The sequence below is a fragment of the Equus caballus genome, chromosome X, assembly GCF_041296265.1.
Source record: "Equus caballus isolate H_3958 breed thoroughbred chromosome X, TB-T2T, whole genome shotgun sequence".
NCBI lineage: Eukaryota > Metazoa > Chordata > Mammalia > Perissodactyla > Equidae > Equus > Equus caballus.
The window spans coordinates 81,851,139-81,860,724 of NC_091715.1; the positions used below are offsets into that span (position 1 = coordinate 81,851,139).

Sequence of the window (9,586 nt, forward strand, 5' to 3'; positions counted from 1 at the left end):
CCAATGTTACCACAATAAATAAAAATTTTAAAAATAAATACAATTTTAAAATAAATAAAGGTCATGTTAATTCTTTGCTTTAAACTTTCCAGAGGCTTCTTATCCCAAAGTAAAAGCCAAAGTCCTTAAAAGATCTTCAAGGCCCCTCAACCTCTCCCTTAGGTCCCTTCAACCTCTCCCGCTACTGCTTTTTTTTTAAAGATTTTTTTTTCCCTTTTTCTCCCCAAAGCCTCCCAGTACATAGTTGTATATTTTTAGTTGTGGGTCCTTCTGGTTGTGGCATGTGGGATGCTGCCTCAGCATGGCTTGATGAGCGGCACCATGTCCCAGCCCAGGATCCAAACCGGCGAAACCCTGCGCCACTAAAGAGGAGCATGCGAACTTAACCACTTGGCCACAGAGCTGGCCCCCAGCCCACCACCGCTTTTATCTCTTTGCTATCATCTCCTGAAATATGCCTCCTCTGCTGCAGCTACACTGGCCTCCTTGCTATTCCTTGACTAAATCTGATTGGTTCCTGCGTCAGGGTCATTGCATCTGCTCTTCCCTCTGCTGGAATGCTCCTGCCTCTGATAACCACATGACTTAGCTCACCTCACCTTTTTCAGATGTCAATCCAAAGTCCTTTTCTCAGTGAAGCCTCTCCTAGACACTCTATTTAACAGGCAAACCCTCATATCTACTATCTCTCTTGCTTGTTTTATTTAGTCTTCAGCGCTTATCACCCACTAACAGCATATGCAATGCTTATCAATCGTGTTTAGTGTTTGTTGTTTGTCACCCTCCATTAGAAAAGTAAGCTCCATGAGAAGAGGGATCTCTATTTTGTTCAGTGTTGTATTCCCAACACCTAAAATAGTGTTTTGGCATGGAGTGGTTGCTCAATAAATCTCTTGATTTAATTACTTGAATCAGTAAGTACTGATTAGTTGTTATGTTGGACACACGGTAGAAACAGAATCCTTTATTTGAAAATGATCATCATATGATACTCTTACATATTCTTTAAATTAAAGCCTCTACTGGACAATCTTGGTCAGTCTACTTCAGGTTCATGTACAACATTTAAAGTAAAAGTACATTTTTTCTAACATATCTTAACATTCAAATAAATCACAAAATCCTATATCCTTTCCCTATTTTATAAATTACACAGATTATCAAGTTTTAAGTTGTATTCCAGCGGTATTTTTAAGGCTTTTGTCTAGAACCTTAAGCTCTCATTATCTCTCACATGAACTGCCTCCTGACCAGTTTCCCAATGACCAGTTTCTCAGTATTTAGTCTAACATGCAACACTCTTCCCCACCGTCTTACCCAGTAAACAGACTGAAGCTGCCCCAGTGATCTTTATCACTAACCTGTTTAAAACTTTTTAATGATCCTCCACTACCATCATGAGAAAATTCGAAGCTCTTAGTATTACCCCCAAGATTTTCCATGGCTTGGTCTGGTGTGCCAGAGATCTTTAGCCAATCCACTGGAGGTAGTCTGCAAGCTTTCCTGTTATTACTACATCACTTGTGTATGATCGCGTCAAATTATACTCCAGCTGTGAACATAGGGAATTACCAAACTATCACTAAGTGAGCATGGTACAGTGAGGCTTAAGCCATTCCATTCCTATGAGGTATGTTCTGTAGGTTTTAACAAGTTAATAGATGAGATTATGCTATGTTTCCTCATCTTATATTATCTTATATCATCTAATATCATCTTATTTTATCTTTACATTAAGAATTTCTGTTTGTTACTTCATACTACCTCTGGAGAGAACAGAAGCTCCTTTTGAGTGACACAATTAAGAAAGAGAAAACTTTAGCTAGATGTTGTCACTGTCAACCATTTTGGTATAACATCGCTCAACTCAACAGAGAGGTCTTGTCCATTGTGCTTGACTGTGGGCAACCCTCTTATTCTTTACTCCTCCTAAACATGGCAGTGTGGTCTTGAACCTCTGCTTGAAACTGAAATAGTTTGTGATGGCTAATTTTATGTGTTAACTTGGATAGGCCAGGGTACCCAGATATTTGCTCAACACCAGTGTAGATATTGGGGTGAAAGCATTTTTCAGATGAGATTAATATTTAAATCAGTAGACTTTGAGTCTACTCAAAGCAGATTATCCTGCATAATGAAAGTAGGCCTCACCCAATCAGTTCAAGGTCTTAAGAAAAAAAGACTGAAGTCCCTCGAGAAAGAAGGGATTCTGCTCTGCCTCCAGACTGCCTTCAACTCTTGCAATATCAACATTTCCCTGTGTCAGCAGCCTATAAGCCTGCCCTGCAGAATTTGGACTTGCCAGCCCCCAAAATCACATGAGCCAATTCCTTACATATCTCTCTGTCTCTCCTGCCCCTCTTTCTCTCTGTGTATATAACATACACATCCCATTGTTTCTGTTTCTCTGGAAAACCCTGCCTAATACAAAGTTTAACAGTTAAATAGAGAAACTACTATTGAAGGGCCAAGAAACTCATCCAGGTAATATCTGATCATTTCTTTATCTTACCTTTGGTAGAACATTGAGAGAATCTACTGAAAAGTTTTTCTGACTGATTGTGAACATTTCTATCACTTACTCCCGGAACAGCGGAGTCTCCCAGGTTTGTCCTAAAATTTAGAATCAAAAGTTAATGTTTTAGTAAGTGTTTGTTGAATAAAAAATATCAACTTGCTGACAATTTTGAAAAAAGAATTTGAGAAACTTGCAATTCATAGTAATATGAACGTAAAAATCTCAATGTAAAAATTCATGTCATATGAGGATATTAATTTTAATAACCTATTTTGCTTTGTCAAATAGCTTTTGTTTGGGAAAAAATAGAGCTGCAGTACCACCTATAAGGTAACATAAAGTTGTGTCACTATTTGTCCCCATTTAGCCATAGGAAACTTGACAATACCTCAGTATTCACTTTCATTCTAATAACTTCATTACAGTAGGTACAAAGAGGATAAAGGATTGTCTCTATAAGTTGGAGGAGAACCAGAAAATTACATTTCTGGTTTCCAGCCCAGTAGACTTGACTTCTCTGGAAAAACTTTAGCTAATTCAGTGGTGCTCATTCACATTCTGAACTTAAAAGAATCTTTATATCCCTAAAAAAAGTACTCTAGATTGTATAATTTTAGCTAAAAATGTAAACATGTATTTTAGCAATTAGTTTTTCTAATTAAAACTATTAACTGGCCCTTCTCAGTATACAGATCTGAGAGCTTGTTATTCAATTATTTTCCTCACTTTGGAACTTATTATGCATCAGGCTTGGAATGTTATTAATTCCAATCATTTTGAAGAGATTTGCTTGTAATATGTAAATACTGATGGCCATAGCACAGAGCAGTCCAGGAGGAAATGGCAAAAAAAAATCACAACAAAAATTCGAAGAAGACGTTATTTCTCACTAGGCCGTGATATTGCAAGTGTGGTGTTACAAAAACACATAGGTAAGGGGCTGGCCCAGTGGCGCAGCAGTTAAGTTTGCACGTTCCACTTCGGTGGCCTGGGGTTCGCCGGTTTGGATCCTGGGTGTGGACCTACGCACCGCTTGGCAAGCCATGCTATGGCAGGCGTCTCACATGTAAAAAAAGTAGAGGAAGATGGGCACGAATGTTAGCTCAGGGCCAGTCTTCCTCAGAAAAGAGAGGAGGATTGGCGGCAGATGTTAGCTCAGGGCTAATCTTCCTCAAAAAAAAAAAAAAAACACACACACACATAGGTAAAAAAAACTTGATATCATTAGAAAAATATTTTCCAAATCTATCTTTATGAAAAATATTTAGAAAAGAGGAGGAGGAACCAACTCAAGTGTATATAAATCTCAATTATTATAAAAACAATTTTTACTAACCTGAAACTAATGTCTTATACTTTGGACTTTAAAATTTCTGCCATTTTACAATAGAAATGGCCTGAAAACATTCCATCTTTCCAAGTCATGATGAATGAGCTTCTATTAAAAGTAGCTAAAAGAGGAGAATCCACTAATGTATTTTATACAGTCACTGATCAGTTACTGACAGGTAATATTTCATTTTCTTTAGGACTTTAAGACATGTTGTGTACCTAACAGCAACAGCGTGTGTGATAGCACATCTATCATTACATGCATCACAAAAGCAACAAAGACATAAATTCGTTTCTGCCTGTTAAAGTCTAATTATTTGTAAAATCATTACTTGGCACTGTAACAAATTGACACAATGAAGTTAATGATCCTCAAAATACTAAAACTTGCAACGTGTTTTTTGCTTACTACATTCCTAAACTTTAGTCAACGTTTAGTGGTGTGGATGACATCATATGGAGGACACTAGGCTAAATTTCTTTGCTAAGTGACAGTAATGCCACTACTATTATTCATGCAAGGTGTTTATATATCTCTTAATTAAAACAATGCTGTTACGTAAGAGTTCACTTTCATTACATTGCTAAACCTTACTGATAATATAGCTTCATGGATAATTACAGTATAAATTATAAACAAGGGTATTATCTTGGCATAGAAAAAGAATGCTAGTTTATTGAGAAATATTATGAAGTAGAATTTTTAAAAGTTAATTTAGAGACAATATTAATTTTAAAAAGACACTAAAGCTAAATCTGATACTAAAATACACAAAGTATCTTTTATACAAAGTACATATTTGGCTCAAACCCAGAAGGTATAGCATCTTGCCACATGTATTTACTGTGCTTGGGGTTTCAAAATACTCTTTCAAAGCTCAGCAGCTCTACAATTGATCAGAAAGCATCCGATCTTAACAAATGTCCTAGAATTTACATGTGAATAATCTGCTCAATTGTATGCAATAGATACATTTGAAAACAGTTTTGAAGTTTTGCACAGTGCCGAGTATATTAGTAGTGTTAATGAACACTAGATTACCTTAGAATCTTAGATTTCTTCCAGTATCTGTGGTACTGTTGTTTCAAGTCCCACAGAGGTTTAAATAATTTGAAATTTATAGTAACAGGTCATATAAAGAGAAAAGCAAACCTTTTTCCCTATTACAGGAAGGCAATGTGAGGTAGAAACAAAGTATGTGTGTCAGACTGCCTGGGCTCAAATTCTAGGATTGACACTTACTAGCTAGTACAATCTGGTCAAGTTACTTAACATTCCTGTATCTCGGCTTCTTTACATGCAAAACAGCAATGAAAATACCAACTTCATAAGGTTGTTGTATACATTAAATGAATTAATACAATCAAGTCACTGAATAAATGTTAGCTTTATTTTACTACTCTGCCCTACAGACAATTTGCAAATATTCTTTTACATAAACCTTTTAGATAAGACAAAATAAAATATAGGAAGAGCTGTAGAGTGAGAAAAAAAATTCTCTATTCTGTCACATGGAGGTTATATTCAGAAGTAACCAGAAGAGAACATAATTCCTCTTTACAGTTCAGGAAATTATTCGGGAATTACTGCTGATTTCCTAAACTTGGGTCTAAGGTCCATTCCCCTTTGACACATATGGTACAGGAATTCCTCAAACAGGATGGTCCGTGAGTAGTTTGGATTTTGGAATGCATGTGAGTAGTCTGGAATTCATCGCAATTCTCCTTGTCCCCCCCAATTCTTTATCAATTTTTCTATGTGAAAAAGTAATAGTACATCCACAAATTTCCATCGTTCTAGGCCAAGAATAGAGTGTTCTTTCATTTTGCTCTAAACATGAATTTTCCTACTGATATTTCAATTCTTGAAGATTTTATTAGTCCTGAAAATTATCCTACCTCAGACATGCAAGAAAACCTAAGGTTTAAGCTGCTGGCATTTATACTAAAGTAAAATTTTAATACCAAAGATAGCAGTAACATGCCTAAAGAAATTTGACGCTGTCACAGGAAATAGTGAACTCTGCATTTCATTGGATTACTGTTAAACACGTAGATTTGAAACAATTTTTAAAACCCCTTAAAACCTAAGTACCTTCATGCTGTCAGAGCAGCGACACCACACTAAGAATTTTCTTAACATCGCCCTTTCCTCCCCAGCATGGCCCCAAAAAGAAGCCTTAAAGAGAAAATTTTCACTCTCTCTCTTACTCTCTCTCTCTCTCTCTCTCTCTCTCTCTCTCTCTCTCTCTCTTTCTCACACACACACACACACACACACACACAGACAATGGCGGGAGGAGAGGAGAGGAGGCGATGGCGAGGAGGGGAGAAGCAGAGAAGGGGAGCGGGGGAGTTAGGGATACGAAAAAGCGAAGCAAGTCAGGAAAAGACAAGACCACGAAGCACCTGCTCGTCCCCGCCTGGAGACTGACTTTCTTGCCTCCACGCAGCCCGCGGAACAGACGGCCCGCCACCCCGGGCGCCTAAGACGGCCGAGCCGACGCACTTCTCCCAGTCGCGCCGGGCCGGCCACGCGTCAGGGGTCCTCGCACGGCGCCCTCCCCCGGCCTGGGGCGCCAGCGCGCCTGACGGCGGACGAGCGCGAACTGCATCACAGTTCGGCACGCTGGGCCTCCGCGGGCAATGTCCGCGGGCAACGTGCGTGACTCGCCGTCACCTGCGGCCCACAGGCTCAGTTTCCGCTGGCTGCGCTCCGTCTGCGACAGCGGTGACGGCCTAGGCGGAGCACCCCTGGCCTCCGTTCGTCCTTTGATTGACTCTGATTGACTCTCTCCCACTGAGAGAGGTTCAGCCCTGGCGCCAGGCCCGGATCTCGCTCAAGACCCAGCTTCAAGATGAAGGCTTCCGTTCCCCGCTCCGAAATGTCCTCACTCTGTCGGATACCTGCACCCCGAAGTGGACGAGGCAATGCTGTATGAGAAATTCAGCACCATCGGGCCGATCCTGTCCATCAGATTCTGCCTTGACCCGCCCTCGCGCTGCTCTCTGGGCTACGAATACGTGAACTTCTCGCTGCAGGCCGATACCGAGTGCGCTCTGAGCACGATGAACTTGGATATTATCAATGGCAAGCCACTCTATTAGGAGGTCTCAGCGTGATCCGTCACTTCGTGAGAGTGGAGTGAGCAATATATTCGTCAAAAATCTTGCCAAGTCTATTGATACATTTTCTGTCTTTGGAAACATTCTTTCTCGTAAAGTAGTAACCAATGAAAATGGATCCAGGGGTTTCGGGTTTGTGCATTTTGAGAAATCGGAAGCCGCTACAAGAGCCGTGGCGAAGATGAGTGGAATTCTGCTGAAAGGGAGCCGAGTTTTTGTTGGGCAGTTTAAACCTCGCAAAGAAAGGGAAACAGAACTTAGAGTGAAAGCAAACATGTTTACGAATGTTTACATCAAGAATTTTGGAGATGATATAGATGATAAATGTCTTAAAGAGGTTTTTGGTGAGTTTAGTTCTGTATTAAGTGTGAGAGTTATGACTGATGAAAGTGGAAAATCCAAAGGCTTTGGATTTGTGAGTTTTGAAGATGCCCAGAAAGCCATCGAAGGAATGAACGGAAAAGTCCTTAATGGAAATCGAGTTTATGTTGGTAAAGCACAGAACAAAGTAGAGAGACTATCTGAATTAAAACACAAGTTTGAGCAAATGAAACCGGGTAAACTCACCAGGTGCAACGGTGCTAATGTTTATGTGAAGAATCTTGAAGATGATATTGATGATAAAGGACTGAGAAGAGAATTTCCCCTCTTTGGCACAATCACAAGTGCCAGGGTCATGACAGAGCGAGGCTGCAGCACAGGCTTTGGCGTTTTGCTACACGTCTGAGGAAGCTAAGGAAGCCATCATGGCAATGAATGGAAAAACCGTGATCCCCCAACCAGTGCATGTGGCTATTGCACAAGGCGAGGTGGAGTGCCAGGCTCTCCTCACCCAGAACTATATGGAGAGAAGGGCAGATGTGGGACATGGAGGTAATCCTAGACTCAACTCAGAAGCCTCCTCAAGTAACTTCATGCCAATTCTTCCTCAGCCTCAATGTGGAAGTGCAGATCTCAGCAAACCTGTGGTTAGGACCAAACCTCATCCATCTCAGAATATGCGTTATGTTATCCACTCAGCAGCAGCAGCAGCACCTAAGCCATCATTCAGCACCTTCAGACCACCACAAGTGCCCGCAGTCAAGTCACCCTATCATATCACCAATACAGCAACCCAGACCAAGACTGTTCACCCTCAAACTTCTTCCTCAGGATCCCATGCAAATCAAAGATTCAAAAAAGTTGCACGTGTTTGCAGCCATTTAAAATTTAAAGTAGGAAGGCCAGTATCCATCCAGAAGCCTGTCCACATTTGTACGCAAGGTCATGATATGTCAAATATATCTGTGTTGGCATCAGCTACTACTCAGGAGAAAATCTTGTATAAAAAGCTGGTTCCTCTGGTTCTATCCATTCAGCCAACTCCAGCTGGAGAAATCTCTCGCATACTATTGGAGATGGATGACGCTGAAATTCTTTATATGCTCAAGTATAGCGAGTCTCTCCGTGCCAAGGTTTATGAAGCCATCCTCATTCTGCAGTCCAACCAAGCTCAAGATACTGCCCTGAAAGCTACTAACAGCACTCCCAGTATTCAATGTGTATAAGATGAAACTCCTGCTTGTAGAAATGAAAGTTCCAAACAATTAAAAACATGAACATTGGAGAAAATGATGAGAATAACAAAATTTTTTTAAGAAAAATAAATTTAAACTTTGCCAAAAAAATGTCAAGTTTTGTTACTGGTATTTGATTATTTACTGTTTAAAAAAATACGAATAAAACAGTAAAATAAACAGAAAAAAGGGGAAAGAAAAATAATTAAAATGTAGTATTTTCAAAGGATTTAGTAAGAGTAAGGCAAAATTACACAGAAAACAATAATTTAAATCAGTTTTTACTTTTAGTATTTTTACTGTAAACAGTGCAAAATGACACCAGTATTTTACATTCCAGAATTGTGGTAGTTGGATTTTACTCAGCAGTTGCTCAGTAATTCCATAAAGAAATGTAATTTGGATTTTAAAATTCTTATTTGGTAAAAAATTAACAGAAGTTAAAAATATGAAAGACCTAATAACTACAAATACCAGATTATTTCATAAATAGCTTAATAAAATATTACAGTATAAAATGCAAAATACCAAAGGGAAATACAGAAAATATAAATATTTTGCATTGACCTAACATAAGGCAGAGTGATGGAGCTGATGGGAAAGAGTAAGCAGAAGCAACAATTACAGGTGATAGTTTCATAAGGATGTGAGCTCCAAAAATGCCAAAGATTTTGGAATTGAAGGAGAGAGAGGAGAAGTGGGTAGGACAGAGTAGAAATTGCAGAGTAAAAATAGGAAGCATTTGAGTACTTGGAGATAATTCTAGAGATGCACAAATTCAAGGTTAGGATGAAAAGGGAGATATTAAATTTGAGGCAGAGTTTTTAGTCCATTGTTTTGGGCAGAAGCTGCTTGCTATCTGATGTCATCTGATTGTTCCAACTTTTTTGGAAAAGCTGCCTCCTCTGTGACATCATGTGCTTCAGAAAAGTTTCCAGAAACCTCAGTTTAGGGACTCTGGTTAAAGAAGAAGTTGAGTTGGTCAGAGGTGGATGTCTTTTTAGCTGGGACACAAGGAACCAAAGGGCTGTTCCTTGTAGCTTGGCTGCCCTGT

The 9,586-nt window shown here is 39.4% G+C and overlaps 1 protein-coding gene across 1 annotated transcript in view; it reads left to right on the forward strand.

Annotated features, from left to right (window-relative positions):
- Window positions 1-8,523, forward strand: part of LOC100072210 (polyadenylate-binding protein 1-like) — a 61,442-nt gene extending 52,919 nt beyond the window's left edge. Inside the window, 4 exon segments of the mRNA XM_070257135.1 lie at window positions 6,304-6,511; window positions 6,715-6,951; window positions 6,953-7,684; window positions 7,686-8,523. Coding sequence (XP_070113236.1) covers window positions 6,304-6,511; window positions 6,715-6,951; window positions 6,953-7,684; window positions 7,686-8,523 — 2,015 coding nt within the window.
- The last annotated feature ends 1,063 nt before the right edge of the window (window positions 8,524-9,586 follow it).